Source organism: Podarcis raffonei, chromosome 12 (assembly GCF_027172205.1).
Source record: "Podarcis raffonei isolate rPodRaf1 chromosome 12, rPodRaf1.pri, whole genome shotgun sequence".
NCBI lineage: Eukaryota > Metazoa > Chordata > Lepidosauria > Squamata > Lacertidae > Podarcis > Podarcis raffonei.
Genome location: NC_070613.1, coordinates 26906847 through 26934200, shown reverse-complemented (window position 1 = coordinate 26934200; position 27354 = coordinate 26906847). Strand labels below are relative to the sequence as shown.

Genomic DNA, 27354 nt, shown 5'->3' with positions numbered 1-27354 from the left:
TCAGAAGTATTGCACTATACTCATGTGCTTCTACTCTAAACAATACCCTGTCTGAGAGCATGCTGTGTCATATGACTGACTTCTGTAATAGAGAAGATTCTCCCAAGTGTATGAACTGGGTAATTCAGACCCTCTGAATTCCAATTGCTTTGCTAATTATCTATCCCAACAGACTATTGAAGGGGAAAGTTGTACCTATTAAGTACCAGCGTCTCTCAGTGTTTCTTAACACAGATAAACAGAATGATGCAGATAGACAAAATTTTAATGGTTATAGATGAATATGTATCTTTATAGACCAAGGGATTTTTTTTAAAAAAAAGATGGTAATACATTAGAATCATTCACAATGGACTTTCAGGGATAGGATGAGTTAAAACTAACACATTACTAAGTGAAACTAGGTGGGGGGAAATAGACATATGCTCTATACAAAATGGCTTGTTTCACTTTCTCCCAGGTAGTCAGGACAATATATTGGAATAAATATTAATATGACAACTTCTTAATAAGCTTTATTATATCAAATTCGAGAGGAGAAGTTATATTAGTCTGCTATAGTAAAAACAATGAGTTCTGTTGTACCTTAAAGCCTAACAGATTAAGACATAGCTTTTGTGGGGCAGGCATAGAAAGTATTCACTATAGAATGACTTTTCACCTTCTGTACAATGTAATATCTTAAAACAGGCAATAATAGTTAAGAATAAGATAATTTTCATTTTAAATATTTATTTATATTACATGTTTTACCATTCACAATTAAGCAAGAAATAGTATGTAAAAACGAATTCCTTTGTACAAAAGTAAATTAGACTAATATTCCACTTTGAAAAGAACAGCATGCAAGTAGTTGTTTATCTACTGGCAGACAGACATTACACAATTGACCTATATCAAATGGAAATTTTCCAATAGCAAATTTAGCTGAAAGTTTCTGTTAAACCAGAGATGGGAAGCCTGTGGCCCTCCAGATGCTGGAGTACAACACCCATTCCTGACTACTGGTGGTGTAGGCTGGGCCTGATAGGCATTGGAATCAAGCAGCATATGGAAAGCCACACTTTCCCAGAGTCCTACTTTAATGTACAGTGGTACCTCGGGTTACATATGCTTCAGGTTACAGACTCCGCTAACCCAGAAGTAGTACCTCGGGTTAAGAATTTTGCTTCAGGATGAGAACAGAAATCGCGCAGCGGCAGCAGGAGGCCCCATTGGCTAAAGTGGTGCTTCAGGTTAAGAACAGTTTCAGGTTAAGAACAGACCTCCGGAACAAATTAAGTACGTAACCAGAGGTACTACTGTACTGAATGTTTAAATTCAAAGTCACTTGCTTTGAAGCCAAAGGAAACGAACAAGATGAATGCAAGTGATTTCTTCATATACTATATGGTGAAGCTACACAAGGGGTTCAACCATTCTGGAACCAGGAGCTACTGTGGAAATTAAGAATTTGTCACGAGTACCCAACACCCCCATTTCACAGAAGATGAACTGCTGATGAGAAGAACCCTGTCCCAGCCAAAACGCCTACACCCCCATCAAACAAAACAGACCAAAAAATTAGTCAACACCTCCCAACTAAAAAACCTCAAATTTACAAAAAGGGGGCATGGGGGAGGGGCTTAGTGGGCACCAGAGAGGCTGTCCAAGGGTACTAGGTTAGGATTGTTGCGGGGGGCATGGTGGTTTAACCCTCAAGGGATTATATTCATTACAGTACTAGCACTGCACATTTTCTACCAACTGAATAGATTGTGTTCAAACAGTGCAATGTCCCACAATTCCTCAAGTAAATACTACATTCCACCTCAAAAGAATGTGCATGCCTCCTAAAATTTCTACTTACACAACAGCTAGTTTTCTGCAGAGTTATTGTTTGGCTTTGATTTTAAAATCAGACTGCAACTTTTCCAGAAGTGGAACATCTTCCCAAAAAATCTGTCCCAAGATCTAAGCAGTCCTTGTCCAATTAATTATATTCTCTTATAAGGAAAAGTTAGCTGAGGTTTACCATGTACCCTGCTTCATAAAATCACAAATTATGTTACAAAGTCCTTCTAATTGTTTCAAAAGCAAGGTTCTAACTACACATGACACAGATCCGTAACAAAAAACAGGTGGCTGCTTGTCGTAAAGAAAAGCAGCTTTGGAAGAGGGATTTCAAATATAGAAGCAGTGGAAAGATGTTTCATCCTTCCCCTCACACCCATCTACTGCATCGCTGGTCCGGATCCCCCTCCCAATGTTGTTTCTTTTTAGGAAAAGCAGCTGCTAGCCTTTTGTTACATATGCACGTGTAACATATGACTAGGCTCTAACACGTTAATGATAAGCCTTACATTGTCAAGTGACCCTGACTGCAATTTGTATTCTATTCTGCTTGTACTATCAACTGAATTAAACAAAGAAGATTTTTCTGGCCTGTACCACTTCCTGTTGTGGCTGTGTGTGTTTGTTTGAATACCGCCCCTCCCCTCCATAATGACTTTCTAGCGTGGGAGGGAATACCCAGCAAAGAGAAGACTAGTCAGAATCCATTTCCTACCAGGTTAATTGTCTAAAAATAGGGATCTTTCTCTCCACGGGAAACATTCAGAAAACACAACCACACTAGCTACATGAAGTGGTACAGGCCAGAAAAAAACTTTGCCAATTGATCCCTGCTGATGACATTAAGTGGCCTTCACTGATTATAAACTATCTGAATGCATAGTAGTAAGCCCGGATGTGTAATCTAATTTTGTGCATCTCTCTCCTCCTCATATTCATATATATATATATATATATATATATATATATATATATATATATATACACACACACACACACACACACACACACACGGCCACACCCTTGTACTCAGCGCTATTTGCTCCAGAAATCTGTCTCCTGCCTATAATTTCAGAGTGCTGAAAAGGAGGGCCGGGCACCGCAGGACTTAACGGTGAATCTGAATGAAAAATGTAAAAAAACCCACCACCACCAACAACCCGATCTTACCCATAAACATACACTAAGAGGGTTGGGGCAGGATGAGAGAAGAGGCAACAAACCCACCCAATCATTAACAACTCGGGATTTCCAAATATGGAGAGCTATTATGGTGGTATTAAACGAAGGTCCGAAAGCCCCCGCCCCCTCTCTAGTCAAAGCCAAACCGGGTTTGGCGCCGGCCACCCTTGTCTCCCAAAACAGCCCCACACATCCCGAAAGGCACATTTCTGCGGATGCCCTCGACCCCCTTCCCGAAGGACGATGTCAAGTTACGTGCAACTCCCCTTTACACACCCTCACCAAAGCAAAAGGGAAACCGAAGCCTGACTGAAACCCTCTTTTTAATTTTATTTTTTGGGGTGCCATTCGATTGCTAAGCCCCGCCGCTCCCTCGATATATATATATCCCTCGATATATATATATTATAAGCACCCAGAAACTAGAGAGTCACGAAAGGGACCCTCCCCGTGGCAACATAAACACACACACGAGACTCACCGGTTCCTCACAGGGTCACTCCTCGCCGGCTTGCCGGTGCCTCCATCCATCCGCCCGGCGACGGCTGGGAGTAGTTATCCGCTGCCCCTTTCCCTCTTAAGGCGCCGCCGCTCCGCTTCCCCGCTCCTCTCCTCGTCCCCCCCCCGACAAGCCCGCGAGGGGCAGCGGGGCCAGAAGCGGCCGTTCAACCCCCTCTTCCCCTCAGAGGTACGGAAAGGCGCCCCCCGCTAGAGACGCGAGCCGGGTGGCGGTGAGAGGGGTGCGCGTGCGCGAGGGCAAGAGCTGGCAAGGCCCCCCGCCCGCCTTTCTCTCGGCTCGCGCGCCGTTCTCAACCCCCTTTGTTCGGCTTCGGCGGCGGAACTCTCCCGAAAAGCTTCTCCGTCCGTCCGGCTGCTGCACCGCGTCTCGCAGGGCCCTTCAGAGAAGCCTTTCGCGCTCCAGACCTCGCGAGAGGCCCGCTCCCCTCACGGCCCCGGCGTCTCAAGCCCAGGCATCTCGTGGCAGCTGCGGCATCTCCACACGAAGAAGGAGGAGGAGGAGAAGAAGGGAGAAAGCCGAGGCTGCTGCTGCTGCTGCTGCTCCTCCTCCTCCGGCGGCCAACAACACAGCGGCGGCAACAAGCGGTCGGGCCTCCGACCCGGAACCTCATCGGCGCTCGGAGCCGCACGGGAAGCGGATCTGCTGCCGGCTCACGGGGGAGGGAAGCTGGGCGGAGCCCCGGAGGAGAGCGAGAGAGAAACCCCGGGGTGGGGCGGGGGGAGGGCGATGCGCATCTTACTCCCCGGAGGAAGAGACCCCTTTCAAGGCTGCGCGGCGGTAAGGGAAAGCGAGGCTCCCCCCCCCCACAAAAAAGTCGTCGACGCTCCACAATTCGGAGTCGGCGCCGCCTCCTTCTTCCCCCGCGCCTAAATAATTCTCTCTGCCTCAGATTCGACCGCTCTCAGAAAACGGCAGCCCTGCTGCGCGCATCTGCTTCGGAATCAAGTCCCCTCGCCTCCGGGGAATCTTGAGAGCCACCGCCTGCGTTCCGTGGTAAAGGACCCCCGCTGCACCGGGGCCAGGTTGCAGGTGAGGGACTGCCTGTGGGAATGCTCTCCTGCGGGAGGAAACAAAATGCGTCTTGCACATAGGAAATGAAAAAGCTGGACTGGACCCTTCTTCCTTATAGTCAGGCAGTCTTTATTTTTGTTGTTGTTGTTTTCTTAGGTTGAGCTATTTATTCAAATATGGGAACCCACACCCGCAGCAGCCTTAAAGTGGTACCGTCGAAGCAAAGCTGATCTACTTGGGAGTCTAAAGGACAGGGAAATTAGGGTTTATTGGGCAGTTTAACAGATTGGGAGATTTATTGCACTATAAGCTTTTGTGGGTTAGAGCTATAGTCTGTGGAAGCTTATGGCACAACAAATCTTTTAATGTACCACAATACCCATTTATTTATTTTGCTGCAGCAGTTTAACAGGGGTGTCAGTCTGCAAATCTTTTACCATTGGAGTCTGATGAATGCAATAATGTCATTCACTTAAAAACAAACATGCACAGGTTGGTGGCACTTACTCAGCCATTTCCAGTCTGTCCAACTCATAATTGAGGAAGTTAAATGGTTCTTCTTGATAATGCATGGCATCCATTGGCATCAGAATTATTATTTTGGGAACTTTTTAATGTTTGATGTTTTACTGTGTTTTTATATGTGCTGTAAGCTGCCCAGAGTAGCTGGGGAAACCCAGCCAGATGGGGTGCGGTATAAATAATAAAATTATTATCTATAATTATTATTCCAACGTAATGATTCTGAACATGGGACCAGGACTGGCATTATTTCACAGAGCAATTCTGAGTATCAGACATATGTTGTATTCACTATTAAGGTGATAAAAGGATGAGATTTGATTATATTTTCAGCGCATTCGTACCAGTGGAGTGACATGAAATCATGGAATGGCAATTATCCCAGAATAATTAACATATAGGGTATGGCCAGATGTGTATGTATGTGGGAATCTGGGTTGGACCTATGCATTTGTTTTTCTCAGGGCCAGTCCTACCATTAGGCAGAACGAGGTGGCTGCCTTAGGTGGCACGTGCTGGGACATAAGTGGGTGGGCACTCCTTTAGTTGTTTTCCCTTAGCCATTCCACATTTCCTTCTGCTGGAGGACAGAGCTGTGCATGTTGCACCGGCTATCCTAGCCTTCCCAAACTAGCCTGCTACTAAGTGTTGTAGAAGATGCTATCCAATGTTGAAGCAACAATCAACTGGCAGTTCCTGTATATGGAACAGGAAGGAGGCAGCATCTTGTCCTTTGCCCCTGACCGCAGAATGTCACAGGCCAACCCCAAGCAATACATTTTCAATGCTGCCTCTCCCATTCCTGCAATTGGATTCATTTTGCTGACTTTCCCAGTCCTTAATCCTCCTTTATTGCTAATCTCATAAAGACCCAGAAGGTGAATTAGGGATATGTTTGGATTATCTATGGGCTCTGGGCAGCTGCTTGGTTTTGCCAAGTGGCTAGTAGTGACTGTGCTTAATTTCTCTGTTTAGGATTAATGCTCAGTTTAAATGGGCTGTGAATTGAACTATTTGCCACCATACAATCTTTACAAATTTCACACGTCTAATGTTGATGAAAAAATACCTGATGCTGTTTGACCTGCAATTTTTGATTATACGTTTTCACATGAAGTCCACATGAAATTTAAGGAAGTTTCTCAGCTTAAAGTGAAAGGTGAAGGCAGATTTAGAAATTAAGGTGTAGATACAGTTTTGCACTTGGACTGACAAGTGTTTTTTGTTGATACGAGAAATGCTACATCCTGTATAAAAATATTTACATTTACTACTTTAGTTAGTCTCAAGATCTCAACAGTCTCAACTTAGATCCTGTTACCAAACACACATTACATGAAAGTCATTTGTTTGGATTTCAATGAAATTTTAAGTTCCATGGCATGTTCCCAATTTAAAATCTGCAATCGAAAACAATAGATTCACACAGTGCAGCACAGTGCTTTGTGCCCCAGGCCTTCTAACAGCCAGCCAGTGTTATGAGCTTTGATAGCATACTACTTACTTGAAGTTGTGGGATGTTTGAATCCAAACTCTTCCTGTCCCCTATATCCTGACAGAGAAAGAGGTCTGGGTTCAGTTCCTTCTCCCCGCACCCCAGCTGACTGACACTGTCAAAACTGAGAGCTATGTAATCTCTCAAGCTATGTGCACCCAGATCCCAATCAGTCATTGCAAACTACAAACCTTCAAAGCTGAATACAGATCTAGCCTCAGAAACCACACACAAAGGTTGTTGTTGCATGTGTGGTTCCTGATCAGGCCTGTGCTTGTACTGTCCTTGCTGTATTAGTGAATATGTTTTTAGTGTCACACTGTTTGCCATTTCTTTGTAAGCTACTTAAAATTATGCTTATTCTTTCTATTTCTACAAAGATATTTAAGCAATGGATTCATTATAAATTATTTTGAATTTTCAGGACAGTTCTCAAAGCAAAATCAAGATTTCCTTTCTTTATTCAGTGAGGATAGCATACTTTAAATGGGGGAAAACATCTGTGGCAGTTGTTTTTTTTTTAAAAAAACTTGTTTTCTCAGATATAATCTTTGGTTTCTGATTATTTTTTCACTAAAATAGATATATTAACAAACCATGGGCAACCCAGAGGTAATAACTGAAGCATATGTAGCTGTAATCCGTCCAAAGAATGCTGCAAGCCTGAATTCTCGTGAATATCGTGCTAAATCATATGAGGTAAAATCATTCTTATTTGTTAGGAGGCGTTGCAAATGCATTAAATGGGAGGGTTTTTTATTGTAGGAAATTATTATTGTTTTTGTTGTTGTTAAAATTTGTATACTGCCCTTCATCCAAGGATCACAGGGTGGTTCACAACATAAAAATAAAAACACAAAATACATAATTGAAACTTATTTTACAGAATAATTTCATTCAATTCCTCATATTTTGAATTTTCACCAGTCTCTCTTAATGCTTTATTTACTAAATAGCCATTCAATGAATGCAATAGCATGCTAATTGCGATTGTGAACATTTTCATTTTGTGCAGAGGGCTTTTGAAATTCAAAAGCTTAAGCAAATGTATGAATTTGCATCAGAATAAGTATTGACTTAGTAATACAAAAAGCAAAATTCTGTTCTTGAAATGCATGTGGTCAAAGAATAATGAAATAATACTGTATTTCCAAAATAGCAGCAGGTAATTCTGTGGTACATCCATAAAGGATCTTGTTTGCAGAACAATTTAAATACTGTACATATTTTTTTAAGCTTCCAGATATTTCTTTTTATTCAGGGACTTCAATGCAGAAATGGACCTTACAGCATTTTGAATAAAAAACCCTTGCATCATGAGCCTAAACATTTTTTTTGACCATTATCTACATCTCATACCAACATGGCATTGCCTAAAAAGTAAAGCTTGCACATTGGTATATCTCATTCTAAGTATATGAGTGCAAGGGCAGCCTCTGTTTAGACAGTGCTATTATTCTTTCAAAATAATATGGATCTTTGTGTTAACTAATGTTTACCTTGATTTTCATCAGATTTTGTTGCTTGAAGTTCCCATCGAAGGACACAAGAAAAAAAGAAGAAAAATGTTGTTGGAAACTAAAATTCAAGGAGGCGGTGATATATCCCAAAAGATCTTGGATTATATACTAGAAACCACCAAACCAATTTCACCAGGAAATCAAGGTATTAAAGGTAAGGATGGCTGTTTCTGCTTTCTAAAATAAATAACCAGGTCAGTCTCCCTAACTCCATTTATATTCTGCTTGATAACCAATGACAGTCAGTACAGCTAAAACAACAATTTTCATTATTCTCCATAATGCTTGTCATAATATGAAGATTTTTACTTATTTTTCGAAGTTAAGAAAGTTCTTATCCGGCTAAAGGAGAGGTTCTGAAAGAAGAGCTCTGGTACTGGAAAAGCCTGCTCCTTGTCTATGCCAATCTATTCTTAGAAAGAAGAGAAAGTTGGAGCAAGCACTCATTTGAAGTCTCCCCAGTAAGGGGAGACAGGTACAGAAAAGGGTGCTTACTCAGTCAACTGGAGCCTAGGTCATTTAAAAGTTAAAATCAGTACTTTGTACTGTGCCTTGAAACTAACTGGGTGTCACTGCAGTTGTTATATTCCAGATGTAATGAGCTCCTTCCAGTTCCCTCCTATTAGGGCTTATCCACACTTACCTTTGACCAACTCTTTCCAGGCAGAGATCCACACTTTAATGCTTGCTCCATGTCCGTGTGGTTCCCCTTGCCTCAAAACCCACTCTTTTAAAACTGAATTGGAGCAAATGTCAGTTCGTGTTTTCCGCACATTGATGCTTGCTGCAATTCAGCTTTAAAGAGTGGGTTTTTGCAGGGCAAATTCTGAAGCAAAAAAAAACTAGGTTGCTCAAACATGGAGCTTTAAATCACACCTGAAAAGAGCAGAAGAAAACTTAATCAAATGGGTGGCTGCACTAATTGAAGCTTCCAAGCCATCTTCAAAGTCAGCCCCATATAGAGTGTGCTATTGTAGCCTAACAATTAACAAAGGGTTAAATCCAGTGTTAGTTGTACTCATAGTGCACCTATGGGGATAGAATTCAGTGTATCACTCAGTGCAGTATGCGTGCAGGAAACTAAGTCATCTCAAGCAGTGGGACTTTCCCTCCCTCCCTCTCCCCCCCAATCTTCTAAACCTGTTCTGGGATTTTCTCCAACCCTCCAGAGCAGATTTTAGGGCCATGGGGGGGGGAGAGTAAGTCCCATGCATGCAACAGTTTAGTTGAATCCTGCCCATTAAAATGAATGAGCATGGCTAACTTAAAGGTAAAGGTAAAGGGACCCCTGACCATTAGGTCCAGTCACGGCCGACTCTGGGGTTGCAGCGCTCATCTTGCTTTATTGGCCGAGGGAGCCGGCGTACAGCTTCCGGGTCATGTGGCCAGCATGACTAAGCTGCTTCTGGCGAACCGGAGCAGCACATGGAAATGCTGTTTACCTTCCCACTGGAGAGGTACCTATTTATCTACTTGCACTTTGATGTGCATTCGAACTGCTAGGTTGGCAGGAGCAGGGACCGAGCAACTGGAGCTCACCCCGTCACGGGGATTTGAAGCACCGACCTTCTGATTGGCAAGTCCTAGGCTCTGTGGTTTAACCCACAGCGCCACCCATGTCCCCATGGCTAACTTAGGTCCATTTAGTTTCAATGAGTCTTACACTGAGTATAATTTAGTTGGATTCAGCCCACTGCATGGATCACAGTCGCCTGGCTATTATGCCAGCAGTGACAGGTCTTGATTGATAACAGCCAAAACTAGTGAACATTAATCTTGGTCACAGCAACAGCTTGAGAATTCAGGAGAATTGCCAGGGCTGATAGTACCCCAGAATCTCCAATCCAGAAGAGTGGGACCAGTGCATGTTATCAAGAAAGACAGATGAGAAACAGGAGGAGAATTTCAGGCATTTAATTATTAAAGGATTATTATTGTGTACAGGAAAACGAGTTCTGCTAATGAAGACTTTCCCTCTTGATGGCGAGAAGGCAGGCAAGGATGCATCCCTTTTTGTTGTACCAACAGTAGTCAAAGGTAAAAATTAAAATCTTAACATTAAAGCTGCACATAATTAGCAAATGTTAATATAATTTTCTTTAAAATGTACATGAATCGCACAATCCTATGATTTCACACCAACCAGTTCCACTCAGGGCTGCACTTGAATGCTTTTAAGAAATGGAACTTCTTTTTCAAAATGAAAGAGGGAAAACATTTTATTTATGAGGATGAGAGAGGATAATCAGTTGAGGAGCGGGAAAGGGAGAGAAAGGATTGTGGCAAGCTGATTCAGGCACTGGTGTTTGTCAGGCCTCAGAGTAGGGTTGCTTACTGCTGATTAAATCACAAATTATATTCAGTCTGTGCCCATCAGTGCAATCCTATGCATGCATTCACAGATGCAAGCCTCATTGAATTCAGTGGGGATTACTCTCAGGTAAGTGGGAATAGATTTGAGGCCGTAATGCTCTCGGAACATCATTCAACAAGGTTACACTGCAACTTATATTGGGAGAAAATTGCATTTTTCCAGAAACAAAATAATGTACTTTGATGAATGTAATAACGAGATGTCCATGCAGCCTTGGGAATTTAATTTGTGGGGCATAGGAATATAAGAACAAAATGTAATGTTATCAGGCCAAAATTGCGTAATAGAATAAACGAGATTTGTTCAGCCTTTTTGTTTTAAAAAGTATCTTCTCCTTTGTAGATAATACAAAATATACCTACAGTCCTGGATGTCCAGTTTTCTACTGCTTACAAGACATCATGAGGGTCTGCAGTGAATCCAGTACTCACTTTGCTACAGTCACAGCTAGAATGTTAATTTACTTGGATAAGTAAGACATTTTTAACAGAACTCCTTGAGTCTATAAAAAGAAAATGACACTAAATAATTAAATATTTTAAAGTATTCTTAACATTTTACATACCATAATATTTCAAGACAGATCATGTTTTACTTAAAAAAAAAAGTTGCAGGTCCTAAGCACTTGTTCTTAAGTGTTTGTATCAGTGTATCTCTCTAAGGGCTTACTTACTATGGGTATGTGTTTACATTATGCTGTGCTAATTATTCGCTAATCTTCAATAAAAGCAACAATGCTAAAAAGTTTTTGCCCATTGTGTTCTGCAGGTGGTTAGAAGAACGGCATTCACAATCCCATTCAATCCCCGCTTTATTCAGACCATCTCCCTTGGAGCGGATTAAAACAAATGTCACAAACCCTGCATACGCTGTTGAACCTGGGCAGACAGAGAGCTCACTTCATATGGGATACACAGCATTGGAAATCAAGAGTAAAATGCTGGCACTTGAGAAGGCAGACATGTGCATCTACAACCCTTTATTTGGCTCAGATCTTCAGTATACCAATAGGGTAAGAGGAGATCATTATTAATTTACCGTATATACTTGAGTATAAGCCGTCCCGAATATAAGCCGAGGCACCTAATTTTAGCACCAAAAACTGGGAAAACTTATTGACTCGTGTATAAGCCGGTTCATCACACCACAAACCTGGTGGTGGCGGCAGCGGAGGAGGAAGAACAAGCAGCCCGAAAGGGCTCCTTTCGGGCCACTCGTCCCTTCGTCGCCGCCTCTGCCGCTCGCAAGCGCCTCTCCCAACCGTGGCTCCCTTGCCTGCCCTTGAGAGAGACGGGCGGCAGTGGCTGGACCAGTGGCGAGAAAGGGCTCCTTTCGGGCTGCTCGTCCCGCCGCTGCCCACCTCACTCGAGTATAAAAAATGTGCTGAAAAAGTCGGCTTATACTTGAGTATATATGGTAAGTGTTAGATTTTTATGCTCATTAGGGTGTACTTTGAGCCTTTTTCTTCTTCTTCATTATATGGTATTTGCAGGTCGACAAAGTGGTTATAAATCCATACTTTGGACTCGGAGCCCCAGACTATTCAAAAATACAGATTCCAAAACGTGAAAAGTGGCAACGCAGCATGAGCAGTGTCATGGAAGACAAGTACTGTGTTATTTTTATTCATTTGCATTTCATTATAAAAGAATCGCCCCTTGAAGTCCAAACCCGTATTTATTTATTTAAAAACTGTATAGGCATTATTGCTTCCAGAGTGGATCAGGGCAATCCTAAATATGTTTACTTATAAGTAAGTCCCATTATGTTCATTAGAGTATACTCCTTCGTAAGTTTGCATCAGTTCTTTTTTTTAGTAATATTTTTTATTAAGCTTTCAATTTTACATTTCAAAATAAAACATTTTACAAACTTTAAAATATCCAGTGACTTTTTATAATAAACTGCAGTAAGTCCATCTGGCCCATGTGCTTTCCCCATCTTCATTTGGTTTATTGCCATTTGCAGTTCCAGTATGGAGGTGGGCGCATTCAGAATTTGCCAATTTTTCTTAGATACTCGGGGTATGTAACAGTCACTTAAAGTAAGTTTGCATAAGTTCTGTAATGATCTCAGGTCCCTTGCTGGAGAGGGTAGTGGCAACGACCACAGTCAAAGCTATGAGCAGCCTTTTAACTTCCCCTCAAAGTGTGTTGGCTCTTAAAAGTGAAATATCCCATCAGTGCAATAAGACTGTAAAGTAGAATTAGGTTTTAAGTGCAGCCCCACCCCACATTGCATTAGTGGGAGGAAAACCAACTCCTTTACTATCTCGTGCCTTTTCTCTTTAGATCAAAGCAACAGGATGCTTTCGATGAAGCAGTTGTATAACATGACTGAAATATCATATCTTAATTCCTTCCTCACCCCACAGGGAACGTCAGTGGGTTGATGATTTCCCTCTTCATCGCAGTGCTTGTGAAGGAGATTCTGAGTTATTGAGTCAACTTCTCAATGAAAACTTTTCAGTCAACCAGCTGGACAGTGATCATTGGGCACCCATCCATTATGCATGCTGGTGAGCAGAGGACTCTTGCGTTGAAGTCCAAAACAGGGAATTGTTCATAATTAAAACCACCTGTTTGTGTCTTCATGCTTATGTGTGTGTGTGTGTGTTCAAACGTAGCTGAGAAATAGAATGCAGCTATGTGGGTGAAGGGTGTGGCTCCGCAGCTGAGGATTTGCTCACTTCTCAGTGTCTCTGAGCTTTGGAGGGCAGAGTAAACCATCTGTAGTGTAGCACAGACTTGGGAAAGGGCAAAATGTGAAGCTCACTGCAGATGCTAGGATCATAGGACCCCCATTGAAATGAATTGCAGTTATTTTTTTCACATGTAACTGAATGGCTGCCATTTACCCCATGTAGATTAATCAGGCTGAACTTGAGAAAACTTTATGGTGGGAACAAAACCACTCTCCATTTCCTATAGTGGAAGGCCTAGATTCCACTGAAACTCATGGAAAAGCGTAGTTTGATGTATCACTGTCCCTCAGAAGTCTTCCCTGCATGCACATAGACTGCCCCCATCAAAAAGATGGACATTTTTCTAATTTCTAATAATTATTGCACATTAGTTGCCTGGCTTGCATGTAATGTTAAGCCAAACCATGGTTTAGCATGAACGAGTGAAGGCTGAGACTGTCACATTCTTCCCCCAGGCCTGCCACTGTTGCACTACCCACGGCTAAGCTGTTGTTTGGCTTAGTATTATGTCCGAACCCAGGGTTGTGGTTTGTCTCTCCTAGATGAACTATAGGCAGAACACACCTTGGTTATAACTTGTGGTTTATTAGGAGCAGGAGAAACCACAAGTCCAGATTCAGACATAAGCTAAACCATACTTTAGCTGCAGATTCAGATATATGCCAAACCATAACTTAGTTGCAAGTAGTGCTACAGCAGCAAGACCAGGGAAGGAGCAAAGTGGCCCCGTTTCTTCTTCTGAGCACCCATGTTTGTTCATTTGTGCTAAGCTATGGCTTTTGGCTTAGTATTAGGTGCAAATTGAGTCAGTGTGAAAGTAGGTTCTGGCAGCTCAAAGGTAACCCAGACTTTGTAGTAACTTTGCAAATGCTGTAGAAACTGGCAATCCAGTTAAGTGGCTAGGGCCAGCTTTAATGAAAAGCACCACTGCTGTAAGAGAGGCTTTCTGCAAAAAATGTACTTAGCAGTTGCTAATTTTTAAATGTATGTAAAAAAAATTTTTTTGGGGGGGGAACCCTCATATATTATTAGATTATTTGAAAAAAATGAATTATTTATTTTAGAATAGTAACTTCTCCCACAACTAAGTGAATTTCATTAAATTGCAAATACTAATTATTTTTGTGGGGCATGAATTCATTCCAGAATGCTGGTAGTGTTTCAGACACTTAGACTGAACTAAAATAATTAACAAGTAAGTGAAGTTTCTTACACGTGTCTTTGGAACCATTTCATAGACCATATGCAAGCTTACCTTTATTTGTATTTGTTCTCTCTGTAGGTATGGTAAAGTTGAAGCTACTCGAATGTTGTTAGAGAAAGGAAAATGCAACCCAAACTTGCTCAATGGACAGCTCAGCTCGCCTCTTCACTTTGCTGCTGGGGGTGGGCATGCCGAAATTGTACAGATTCTCCTAAACCATCCAGAAATTGATAGAGTAAGATGTATTTGTAATTTCAATCATGGTTTCTTATACAATTAAATTCTGCTTTTGAACAGTGGCTCATGCTTCCATTTGCAAAAGAATAAAAACAATTAAGATGTTTCTTGAAGTCAGTCCAAGGAATGACAGTATTGTGGAGCAGGAAACAAACAGTAAATACTTCAGAGAAGTAATTCCTATTGCAAAGAAGTAATTGGTTGGTGCTGACCTTTAAAGCCCTAAACGGCCTCGGTCCTGTATACCTGAAGGAGCGTCTCCACCCCCATCGTTCAGCCCAGACACTGAGATCCAGCGCCGAGGGCCTTCTTGCGGTTCCCTCATTGCGAGAAGTGAGGCTACAGGGAACCAGACAGAGGGCCTTCTCGGTAGTGGCGCCCGCCCTGTGGAACGCCCTCCCATCAGATGTCAAAGAGATAAATAATTACTTGACATTAGAAGACATCTTAAGGCAGCCCTGTTCAGGGAAGTTTTTAATATGTAACGCTGTACTGTTTTTAACACTGATTGGGAGCCACCCAGAGTGGCTGGGGAAACTCAGCCAGATGGGCGGGGTATAAATAATAAATTATTATTATTATTATTCCTATCATTGCAGTTTGCGCTAGGAAGAATTGGCACCGTGGTCAGCACTTTGAACAGTACCCTGAAAATGTTTAAGACAAGTGGTGCTCTCTAATTCAGAGCATTGAACACCCCACAGAACACTGCATCTGGAAGTGCATTTCCTAATCATGGGCATGATTCTGTTATTTGGTGGTAGGATTGGAAAACACAGTTCAGAAGTGGAGTCATGCCAGTTGATAAGTGAAGGGTACTTTCCAAGAAGGGGGCGGTGGATGTTGCAGCTTTTACTTGAGGGGCTGTAGCTTAATAGTGGAGCACACGATTTGCATGCAAAAGGTCCCAGGGTTTTTGAAAGGCTTTGAAAGAAAGGCTTGTGTCTGAAACACTGGATGGCCCCTGCCAGTCATTGTGTAAGCAGTGCTGAGCCAGGTGGACCAGTGGCCTAACACAGCATAAGACAGGTTGCTATGTTGCATTTAGAAAGCTGTGTTTTAAATCTCGTATTGCTTCTGTTTGTAGCACATCACTGATCAACAAGGAAGAACCCCACTGAATGTCTGTGAAGAGAACAAACAAAATGAGTGGGCAAAAACCGCTAACTTGCTGAAAGAGGCCGCAAACAAACAAGTATGCAATGACCTTTCAGATTTTAGAAAAGGTCCTTAAAAGCAAAAGGAAGTGTTTACTGGTTATTGTATTTGTTAAAAAAACACACACACACACACACACACACACATATATATATATATATATATATATATATATATATATATATAGCAAAAGGAAGCATTAATCCAGGAGCAGTCGGTGTGGTGGGGCAGTGCCATAGATAGACGCATTCCTGATAGATGCATCCTTTACCATCTGGTGGTGAGGTTGAGGCTGTATGGGTATAGTGGCAGGGGCAAGCTTTGCTAGTGAGTCTGTGCTGCCCAGACCTCATTGCCAACCTGCACAGCACAATCCCTCTGCAACCTGCAACCTACATTTATCTCATGTGTAGTGACATGGTGTTATGGCAAGCCCATAAACATAAGATGCTGCTGAGTAGAATTTATCATTTCCATTTTAATCTAATTTGTTAACACCACAGACCTTCTCAAATATTTTCTTCCCAGAGTTATTTTAATGGACTTTCTATAATGAATAAATTCTTGCGCAGCAGAACAACTTGTAATAGTGCAAGTCTCGAAATTCCAGTTCAGCATGCCATTTGAATGAGCTCCCCTATGTCATCTGTGCTGCAATGGACCTCGGAAGCAGAGCTTGACACCGGGGATCTCTGACCCTTCTCCTGAGCTTGTACCTGGAGAAGTGGATCATCCTTGACCATGTGTCTCATTTCAGGGATGCTTAGACACCAATATTGCCCCTTTTTCCATTGGAGGGGGGCAAGGTACTGGCACCCACAAATTTTGGCTTGCTACCAGGACCAGGCAAGGTTTCAGTATTTCCTGTTTTCTTTTATTTCCTCAAGTATGAGAAGGTACGAATTTATCGAATGGATGGGTCATACCGCTCTGTGGAGTTGAAACATGGAAACAACACCACTGTGCAACAGATAATGGAAGGAATGCGTCTTTCTCAAGAGACACAACAGTATTTCACTATTTGGATCTGTTCTGAAAATCTCAGTAAGTAATTGGTATCTTGATGACATCTGGTGTGGGCTGGATGGGGAAGAACAGTCTTTCAGGCAAAAAAAACAGGGGCCCTTCCAGGCCTAATTTGGCCCATGCGCCGGAAGTTGTCCATCCTCTCACCCTAGCAGCCACCCTCCTCCTTTGGAGCAGGATCTCTGGAGAGGTTCTGAAGAAAGCAGTCTTTCACGTGACCTGCTCCCAAGCCTTTAAGAGCTTCAAAGTTTACGAACAGAACTTTAAATTGGATCCAGAAACTCAAGTGGGAACCTGTGCAGCTGACAAAGCAGTGGCATAATATGATCAAAACTTCCAGTCATAGTTAATAATCTTGCAGCCCAGCTTTTGGACCAGCTGTAGTTTCAAAACTACTTTTAAAGACAGTTCCAAGTATAATGCATTATAAAAGTTTAAATAGTTCACCTTAACACCAGTAGCAAACTATGCCTCTAGCTACGATTGTAGCTGCTATATTAGCTGAAGCTAACAAAAGGACTGAGCTCTTAGTGTTTCTGCCTTTTCTGACAAAAAGCTGACTTTTGCACTTTTTCTTAAGTGCATCCATTTTTCTAGGACACTGGTAACTGGTGTAGACCACATTGCATTTGCATGGTTGGGAGAGATGCTGACAGTACCATGCATATTCAGTTGACTTGTTGTTTTATGTGCTTCATAAATACAGTGGAACCTCAGGTTGTGGACGTGATCCGTGCGGGAGGAACGTTTGCAACCCACAGCGCTGTGTCTGCACATGCGCGGGTCGTGATTTGGCGCTTCTGCACGTGTGCAAAGCGCCAAAACCCGGAAGTAACCCGTTCCGGTACTTCCGGGTTCGGTGCAGTGTGCAATCCGAAATCGCATAACCTGAAACATCTGTAACCCGAGGTACCACTGTAACAAGAGACATCCCAAAGCAATACAATACAATAAAGACACATGTGGAGCAATCACATGTATAAAAACGTGCGTGCGTGCCATTCAAGTTCAATACAGATATCAACTGCAGGGGGGAATCCATGTAAGATTGTTGAAAGAACTTCAACAGTTGCCAAAGGACAATAGGAAATATGTAACATTGCTATTTATGACATTTTGCTTTTATAATCCTGCCTTCTTTCAAAACATACTCTGTACTGTACAGCATTCACACATGCTTGATACGCACACTGAGACATTGTCTTGTTTGCATTTATTTAAATTAAAGAGCTTTTGTTCTATAGATCTCCAGCTGAAACCGTATCACAAGCCTCTGCAGCACGTTCGCGACTGGACGGAAATACTCACTGAACTGACAAACCTGGATCCTCAAAGGGAAACCCCACAGCTTTTCCTGAGGAGGGATGTAAGACTTCCTTTAGAGCTTGAAAAAAAGGTTGGCATTTTATGTTCTGCTATATCAAATTCAGGATCAACGCCTGAATCTCTAGACAGAGCCCAGTATAATGATTTCACTTAGTTTGTTCTTCTGAATTCTCCAGGTAATACAGCTTGGCCAAGGGAAGCCAACGTGATGCTCTTCATATTTTTGCTGGACTACAAATACCATCATCCCCAACTGCTGACCATGCTGGCTGGGAGTGATGGGAGCTGTAGTCCCAACAGCATCTGAAGGCTATTTATGATAAATAAGAGTGGCTGGGGAAACCCAGCCAGATGGGCAGGGTATAATTGTTGTTGTTGTTGTTAAGTGGGCGGCTAGATCTAAGCTGTGATGTAGCATTTTTAATGTTCAAGCTTTTAAACATTTTAAATTTATTTTGTTTTAAATAACCAACTTGAACTTAAAATTTAAATAACTACATTAATTGCTTTGCTACTGAGCAAACCAAATAAGAACTAATGATGTTTAAATTTTTAATATAGACACATTTTATTTTCTATGCTATAGATTGAGGATCCACTGGCTATTCTTATCCTATTTGATGAGGCCAGGTACAATTTATTAAAGGGTTTCTATACGTCACCTGATGCCAAGCTGATAACACTTGCAAGTCTGCTGCTGCAAATAGTCTATGGAAATTATGAAAGTAAAAAGCACAAGCAAGGCTTCCTAAAGTGAGTGGATTTTAAAATATTGATATGTTTTTTGTTTTAAAATGAAAATATTCAGATAAGAGAGTCTAAAAAACTACTTCAGGATTGGAGGTGTTGGCTGATTCTGGGCTCCCTCACTTCTACATAGATAACCGATACAGTTAAAGGTGACTTAACCAATCACCTGAGCAGCAAGATGGATCATCAGAATGCTATAATGTGCATTATAGCCTATTTGCATGCATGAACTGTTGATAAAAGGGCAAACAGATTTTGTTTTTATCTGTTCAATATTATAAAAGTGGTTAAACGTGTTTGGTTTTTATTTACAGTGAGGAAAACTTAAAATCTATAGTACCAATCACCAAATTAAAAAGCAAGGCACCTCACTGGACAAATCGAATACTTCATGAATACAAGGTACGATATTGAGCAACATGTCAGAAAACCTGAAAGCACTCCGATCGTAAATTTTAATGTTGTTTATTTCTTTTTATATTGTAAACTGCTACAGGTTACGTTGTGTGATTTTAGATGAAAGTTTTCCTTTTATTCTCTGTCATCCATTGTAAAGGCCTTTGGCTATATACAGTAAAATTGACTCTCACCATTAATAATTTAAAATGTCCTTTATTTTCTGGAAATGTTAGGGCAACAAAAATAAAATGCCAACCAAGAGGTCTAACGGCTAATTTTTGAGTCATTGCTATCGGTGACCAGCTTTGCGTGCCAAATTAAACTACAGTGGTGCCTCGCAAGACGAAATTAATTCGTTCCGCAAGTTTTTTCTTCTTGCGAGTTTTTCGTCTTGCGAAGCACGGTTTCCCATAGGAATGCATTGAAAATCAATCAATGCGTTCCTAGGGAAACCGCCTTCAGACCAGGTCCGGGGACAGTCTGTCCCCCGACCTCTTCTGAAGGCTGGGGGGGGGGGCAAGGACTTCTCCGCTGTCCCGGGGCGATCTGAAAATGCTGGCGGGCGGCAGCGAACGCTGCGCTGCCGCCCGCCAGCATTTTAAAAGCTCCCGGGACAGCGGAGACTTCTCCGATGTCCCGGGGCGATCTGAAAATGCTGGCGGGCGGCAGCGAAGGCTGCGCTGCCGCCCGCCAGCATTTTAAAAGCCCCCGGACAGCGGAGACTTCTCCGCTGTCCCGGGGCGATCTGAAAATGCTGGCGGGCGGCAGCGAAGGCTGCGCTGCCGCCCGCCAGCATTTTAAAAGCCCCCGGACAGCGGAGACTTCTCCGCTGTCCCGGGGCGATCTGAAAATGCTGGCCGGCGGCAGCGAACGCTTCGCTGCCGCCCTCCAGCATTTTAAAAGCCCCCGGACAGCGGAGACTTCTCCGCTGTCCCGAGGCGATCTGAAAATGCTGGCGGGCGGCAGCGCAGCCTTCGCTGCCGCCCGCCAGCATTTTCAGATCGCCCAGGACAGCGGAGAAGTCTCCGCTGTCCCGGGAAGGCAGGCAGGGGGAGCAAAGACTTTGGCCCCCCGCCGGCCTTCAGAAGAGGTCCAGGACCTCTTCTGAAGGCCGGCGGAGATTTCCCTATGGGCTTTCTTCTTGCGAAGCAAGCCCATAGGGAAATTCGTTTTGCGAAGCACCTCCAAAACGGAAAACTCTTTCGTTTTGCGAGTTTTTCGTTTTGCGAGGCGTTCGTCTTGCGGGGCACCACTGTATTGTTAAAATAAGCTCTGGTGTAATATGAATCCATTGATTCCTCTCCACTGGTAATATGCTGCTGGGTAACTAAGCTATGGTTTGGCATAGCACTATGTCTGAACCTGGGCTAAGGGTTTGTTTCTGTCCAAACAAACTAAGGGGTACTGGATTATTTTGGAGAATCAAACCATGAACCCAGGTTTAGCAGAAATGCGAAATGAAATTTAACTTCCTGATCTCCCCTGACCCCACAAAAAAAAATTCTTATTGAAGTCAACAGAATGGTTATAAATTTCTTTCCATCTTGTATGTATTCATATGTATTCATATCGAAGTATCCTTAAGCAAAGTAATTCTGTCATTTCGCCCTGTGCAAAGAATCTGGATCCAAATAGTGGAACCTCGGGTTATGGACATAATCTGTGGCGGAGGCACATCCGCAACCTGCAGCGTTCACATCCTGAAGCACTGCACCTGCGCAGGTGATTTAGCACTTCTGCGCAGGCGCGAGCGGCGAAACCTGGAAGTAACCTGTTTCAGTACCCAGAAATATTACCTCAGGTTAAGAACTTTGCTTCAGGATGAGAACAGAAATTGTGCTCCAGCAGCGCCGCGGCAGCAGTAGGCCCTATTAGCTAAAGTGGTGCTTCAGGTTAAGAACAGTTTCAGGTTAAGAACGGATCTCCGGAACGAATTAAGTACTTAACCCGAGGTACCACTGTACTTCCGGGTTTCCCACGGTCTGCAACCAAAAAACACGTAACCTGAAGTGTCCGTAACATGAGGTATGACTGTAGAAGTTAAAATCTAAACTTTTGTCAACTTGTATTTTCAGAATCTCAGTACCAGTGAAGGCGTTAGTAAAGAGATGCATCACCTGCAGCGCATGTTTTTGCAGACCTGCTGGGAGATTCCTACCTATGGGGCTGCTTTTTTCACAGGACAAGTATTCACAAAAGCAAGCTCAAGCAATCATAAAGTCATCAGAGTGTATGTAGGTGTAAATGTCAAAGGATTGCACCTTCTCAATATGGAAACAAAGGTACAGTCTTTGTTTTTCAGTTTTGAGTCTTAACACTATCTGTGAACATAATGCATAAAGTGTGCATATTCCATACAGCATATGTCAATAATATTGTTATTCTATTTAACATAGTAGTATTTCTTTTCTTTTTTTGTAATTCAGAACATAATATGTCAGACAGTGAGCACATATGTAGCTTACTGAGGAAAGCACTTTTATTTAGTTTCAAATTTATAGATAATGTTGGCTTTTCAGCTTGTTTCCTTTATATTGACAGGCATTGCTCATATCTTTAAGATATGGTTGCTTTATGTGGCAGCTGGGAGATGGAGACAGCTGTTTTCAAATACATAGTCTGGAAAACAAAATGAGCTTTATAGTCCATACCAAGCAGGTAAGCAAACTACTGATTTCACACATTCCTCACCTCCCCATCCCCCATTTTTCCCTGGTGCTGTGCATGCCTAACAATTACATTTTAGGACAGATATCAATTGCTGTTAGTTTTGGAGAGGGGACGCAGGTGGCGCTGAGGTCTACACCACTTGAGCCTCTTGGGCTTGCCGATCAGAAGGCTGGCAGTTCAAATCCAACAACGGGATGAGCTCCCGTTGCTCTGTCCCAGCTTCTACCAACCTAGCAGTTTGAAAGCATACCAGCACAAGTAGATAAATAGGTACTGCTGTGGCAGGAAGGTAAACGGCATTTCCATGCACTCTGGCACTCATCCCGTTCCTCTGTGTGCCAGTAGTAGTTTAGTCATGCTGGCCACAAGACCCAGAAATCTGTCTGTGGACAAACGTTGGCTCCCGCAGCCTTAAAAGCAAGAAGAGTACCACACCCCATAGTCGCCTTTGGCTGGACTTAACTGTCCAGGGGTCCTTTATCTTTACCTAATATTGGACAATAATACTGTTGATTGGACTACCATTAGTTTAAAGAAACACAGTAGTTCTGCACAATAGTTTGATTTAGGCAGATGAACAAGTAACACTACTCAGCTGTTTAAAAAAATTCAATGTCTGCCATAGAGCCCTAAAAATCTGTGCTTGGAACTAATTCACTCTCTTTATAGTCCACGGAGCATACATTTTCAACACTAACAAGCAGTTATCTCTATTTGTAAATGTTATTTATCCTTGTCTCACAATATAGCTTGGGCCATCTTCCCGAACCTGGTGCCCTTCAGATGCCATGGGCTACAGCTTCCATCATCCCAGGCCAGCAGGGGAGGATGGCAGTTGTAGCCCAAAACATTGAGAGGGCACCAGGTTGGGGAAGGCTGATTTGACTAATATTTTATAAAAGCAGATTTCTGAACTAAAGTTATTCTTTCCACCTGCACTGTGGACTAAGGTTAAGGTTTTTCATCATATTTAAATGAAGGTTACTATATTAAATTAAGATGAGATTCTGGTGTCTCCTATAAAAAGGGTAAAGGTCAAAGAGACATGAGTTCTTACACAAATAGTCAAAAGAATTCACTAGCTAGAACAGGGAAGTATCCCAAATTAGAAGGTGCGTAGGTTGCACAAGCTGCTTCTGCCCAGTCTTTGGCAATTCCCCACTCCCATGATGTCCTAGGTTCCTTGACCTTAATGAGAGGTAAGAATAGTAATAATAATTTTCTTATTTATACCCCACCCATCTGGCTAGGTTTCCCCAGCCACTCCCCAGGTTTCTCAAGAGGGTAAGTGGAGGGTGGAGATGCTGACAAATAAGCCTCCTCATACAAACAGACCTGCTCACAACATTGGATGCAGCGCAATAAAAATAATTACTTCCAGCTCTAAAAAGTAACATAAAACATGAAGTTCTGACTTTGCACTGAGCATTTAAGGCTGCAATTCCGACAACAATCCTTTGATTGCAGCTCCCATGCCACATCCCAGGAGTTTCCCGAAAGTTTCCCAACCTTCCAGCCGAGGTTTTTTGGGATGCAGAGAACTGGAGTGGAAGAGGGGCAGGGATGCCCACTTGCAGAAGTGGGCTTCACTCACAAAGTACTAGATAGAATACGTCATCTGACTGCTGTTTGGGAAACTGATTTGTTTTTTCTGTTTGCAGGCGGGACTTGTTGTGAAATTGCTGATGAAATTAAGCAGCCAGCTGGTTCCCAGTGAAAGAAGTAACTGAAGTAAATGGAGAATGATTATGCAATTAGCTACATTAAGCACATTTTTTTGTTTCTGTAAATAAAAGCCTTGCATGTATATGAGTTGTACAGGATGAAATATGCTCTCTATTGGACTTCATGCAGGAGTTTATTTGTTTATTTGTAAAATAGAATATATCTGTTATTTTTATAATAATGTTGGGGGGGTTATTTTCAAAACCATAACATGCATCGAGAAAAAATGTGCATATAATTGGATGTAAGCCCCATTGGACACAATAGGACTTACTTCTGAGTAAACTTGCATAGGATTGCACTGTAAGTCTATACAGCCGTACCTTGGTTTTCGAACAGCTTAGCTTTTGAACGTTTTGGCCCTCGAACGCCGCAAACCTGGAAGTGACTGCTCCGGTTTGCGAACTATTTTTGGAAGCCAAACATCCGACGGGGCTTCCATAGCTTCTGATTGGCCGCAGGATCTTCATGCAGCCAATCAGAAGCCATGCTTTGGTTTTTGAACGTTTTGGAATTCGAACGGACTTCCAGAATGGATTCCGTTCAACTTCCAAGGTACAACTGTATTCTTGTTTAAAATGGGCAATAAATAAGATTTTGCACCTCGGCTACCGAACAGAAGATTGCTTTGCAGGTTTTACTACATTATTCTGTCATGGCATGTGTGAACTATTGCAGTAGAGCATAATTGGAGGAATGTAGTGAAACTTGAAAAACAACCTTTAGTAGTCAGCCTAGTAACAAGTGGCTGTACTGTAATTAAACTCCCCAAAAGTAACAAGATCTGGGGACCTCTAAAGCAGCATTCAATCCAGTGCAAATAGCTGTAGCCAGAAGAGAAAGCCAGCAACTTCCCTAGCCTGATTTTTAAAAAAAGCCAACACAACAAAAAACTTTATTACCCCTTTGTTTAGAACCTAATTTCATTAAAAACATCTTATTATATATTTAGAATATTGCATGGAAAGAGTCAGGGGGTTAGATCTAGCTCGGTCAAACAGAGTCCATCCATTGAACTAAATGGACATGATTAACTCAAGTCCATTTATTTCAGTGTATCTTCTTTAAGCATAATTTAGTTAGCTGCAACGCAGGAAGAACTTTGTTGAATGAAATCTAAAGTATTGTGTACTTTGTTGCCTTTTTATACTTCTGAAATAATTGTTTTGCTAATTTATTGTTATGTTTATGAAGTACAGTTTTTTAAATAATATATTCTTTGTACAAAGACTTGTGAAAACTAGTGTTTTTTATTTAAAACGAGAAGAAAAAGTCTGATTGACTAAACCCTTATTAGTGATAGTAGGCCTGTTCGTTTCCATGCTTTTGTTAGTATTCATCTGGGGAATTTCCGACAAAACTAGCCTTTCATAAGAATCCTTCTGAGCCTGCCATTTTCATTCAAGGCATTCCTATTTGTTTCATGCCTGAGTAAAATCTTTGGTTGTGATCCAAACAGAGTGGAGGGGCCATAGTTCTGTGGCACAGAACATATTTTCCATACAGGAGGTCCCAGGTTCAGTCCCTGGCATCTCTAGTTAAAAGGATTAGGTCACAGGTGAAGTGAAGGATCCCTGCGTAAGACCTGGAAAGCCACTGCTATTCAGTGTCTTTTCTGACAGTGCTCCGGAAGATAAATATTCTGACCTCATATAAAGCATCTTCTTTTGTCCCTTTTTCTTTAAATGGAAGTTTCATTGATCAGCTGCTTGTGATAATGCTCTTGCACTCAGATCTGCCATGTGGGCTTCCCATAGGCATCTTGGTAGGCTACTGTGAGAACAGTTTGCTGGACTAGGTTGTCCACTGGCTTGATGCAGCAGGGTTCTTATGTGACAGCTGTGAAGAGTAGGGGAGGGATAACAGAGGCCAACATGCTGAGTTGTGAGAATAGATCACAGCTTTATTGAATCACCATCTTTCAACAGTGCAACATAAGGCTTGGACACAGTAGTGATGGATAACACAGTTACTTGTGCTTCTGAAGAAAAGACTTCCATTAAGCCTTGCTAGAGAAAACCACAGGAAGGTGAATGACAAGACAGAGGATGTGCCTATCACACATCTAGCAAAACTGGCTGCAGCTCAAAAATCCTGAGCTATACTGATGATTGGTGGTATCCTCAAACTGCTTACTCCTTCCAACCTTAAATTCCTGCCTAATACTAATGCACCCCTGGAACCTGAGTAGCAAAGACGTTTGCCTAGCTCCACCAAACTAAAGGAAGTCACAGATGCTCCAGCGACTCATTCCAATAACATTAGGTCAAATTGCATTGGCCACAACCCTTGTGAGTTACAGTGTAGTTGCTGAGAACCACAGCCCAGAGAACATGCATTCTCTAGTGGTTCATTCATCAGCTGAGCCACAAGTTCTTCCATCAAGCCTTCCCACTCAAGTCTGACCAATTTACCACCTGGGAATCATACACGATGCCACTCAGATTTGTGTTCTCTGCTATGAAAATTACAATACATTGTGTCAAGTGTCAATGAGTAACCAGGGTGGTGGTTATCCTTACAAGTGCCCATAGGTCCACTTTCCCATATCTTAGCTGTGTGAAAGCAATTTTGAGTGTGGCTCTCCCCCTGCACCCTTGAAGTACTTCCTGGCTGCTTTAACAGAATCCCAGAATCACGTTTACCTCCTAGTTTAACCCTTGGGGTCTGGGTAACAACATATACTTTCAGGTAGGTAGCCGTGTTGGTCTGATGCAGTCAAAATAAAAAAATAAAAAAACTTGTCTAGTAGCACCTCATAGACCAACTAAGTTTGTTCTGGTATAAGCTTTCATGTGCATGCACAATTCTTCAGATACACAGATCTGTATATCTAAAGAAGTGTGCATGCACACAAAAGCTTATACCAGAACAAACTTAGTTGGTCTATGAGGTGCTACTAGACTTATTATTATTATTATTATTATTATTATTATTATTATTATTATTATTTCAACATCTGCATTGTCAGACTAGGAAGGGAGAGGAGGATTTAAAAACGTATCTCATTAAATGACTGGAATCAGACTAAAACATGGAATTAATCTTAATGTGCCACTGAATATATAGCCATACATTTTTGTATTATATTTGGGTTGGCTTGTCTGAAAATATATGGATATTTACAATATCTCTTGTGTATTCTAAAATGCATGTACTTACAAACAATTATCCTCTTATTTCTTAACTTCAAAAATGTTGAAAGACTTAACTTCAGCACACAATTATTCAAATGGGACTTGAGCAGCAAACATAACAAGCAGCTAAATGTGAATGTGTGTATGGAAGCAGGCCTCCCTATTTATATCTCCAACTAAATGAGCTGTTACTCATTTTTGTTGTCCTGCATTCGAGAACCAGGAAACTACAGTGCTACAGACTCTTTCTCTCTCTGTTTGTTTGTGTGTGTGAGAGAGAGAGAGAGAGAGAGAGAGAATGCACGCCCTGGTAATGTTTAACTTTAGCTACTTGATTAGAATTTTCTTATTTATTCTCAAATAAATTTAATGGAATAATATCCTGGCTGAGTTCTTAAAATTCAACTGACAACTATTTGCTGCTTCCTAATTTAAGATATCTAATGCATGCAATATAGAAAGTATTATAAACTTGTGCTCCCTATATTCAGCATGCCTTGCTCTCTTCATATATGCAGTCAAACCATGAATCAGGATGATCTGGACATGCAAAACTTCAAA

At 42.0% G+C, this 27354-nt stretch overlaps 2 protein-coding genes across 9 annotated transcripts in view; one reads left to right on the top strand and one right to left on the bottom strand.

The window, feature by feature from the left end:
* ANKIB1 (ankyrin repeat and IBR domain containing 1) overlaps positions 1-3723 on the bottom strand; it is a 51773-nt gene extending 48050 nt beyond the window's left edge. For 5 of the 6 annotated variants that reach the window (XM_053359284.1, XM_053359290.1, XM_053359288.1 and 2 more), the window contains exon 1: positions 3497-3723. The gene's annotated coding sequence lies outside the window, so the exon portion shown is untranslated. Of the gene's footprint in view, positions 1-3485 lie in introns of all 6 variants that reach the window. The other variant, XM_053359285.1, reaches the window with a different exon arrangement.
* A 499-nt stretch (positions 3724-4222) lies between these two features.
* KRIT1 (KRIT1 ankyrin repeat containing) lies at positions 4223-23743 on the top strand. Of its 3 annotated transcripts, XM_053359292.1 has the most exons (18): positions 4223-4312; positions 4425-4564; positions 7146-7262; positions 8078-8237; positions 10028-10120; positions 10800-10929; positions 11226-11469; positions 11950-12065; positions 12832-12975; positions 14444-14600; positions 15690-15797; positions 16648-16804; positions 18031-18182; positions 18699-18865; positions 19177-19264; positions 21337-21543; positions 21803-21919; positions 23593-23743. In XM_053359292.1, exons 3-18 carry the CDS (start codon positions 7161-7163, stop codon positions 23659-23661), a joined length of 2211 nt encoding a protein of 736 aa, XP_053215267.1. In that variant the 5' UTR covers positions 4223-4312; positions 4425-4564; positions 7146-7160; the 3' UTR covers positions 23662-23743. The 3 variants fall into 3 exon arrangements, with proteins under 3 accessions (XP_053215267.1, XP_053215266.1, XP_053215268.1); XM_053359291.1 differs by having other exon boundaries at positions 4259-4564; XM_053359293.1 differs by lacking the exons at positions 4223-4312; positions 4425-4564; positions 7146-7262; positions 8078-8237; positions 10800-10929 and having other exon boundaries at positions 10032-10120.
* Positions 23744-27354: the final 3611 nt, after the last annotated feature.

Bases quoted from the DNA above. Each gene is read 5' to 3' on its own strand.
- KRIT1 (XM_053359292.1), top strand. From the start codon at position 7,161: ATGGGCAACCCAGAGGTAATAACTGAAGCATATGTAGCTGTAATCCGT. The intron at 12,976-14,443 runs GTGAGCAGAGGA...TTCTCTCTGTAG, and splicing joins CCCATCCATTATGCATGCTG to GTATGGTAAAGTTGAAGCTA. The intron at 21,544-21,802 runs GTACAGTCTTTG...TTATATTGACAG, and splicing joins TTCTCAATATGGAAACAAAG to GCATTGCTCATATCTTTAAG.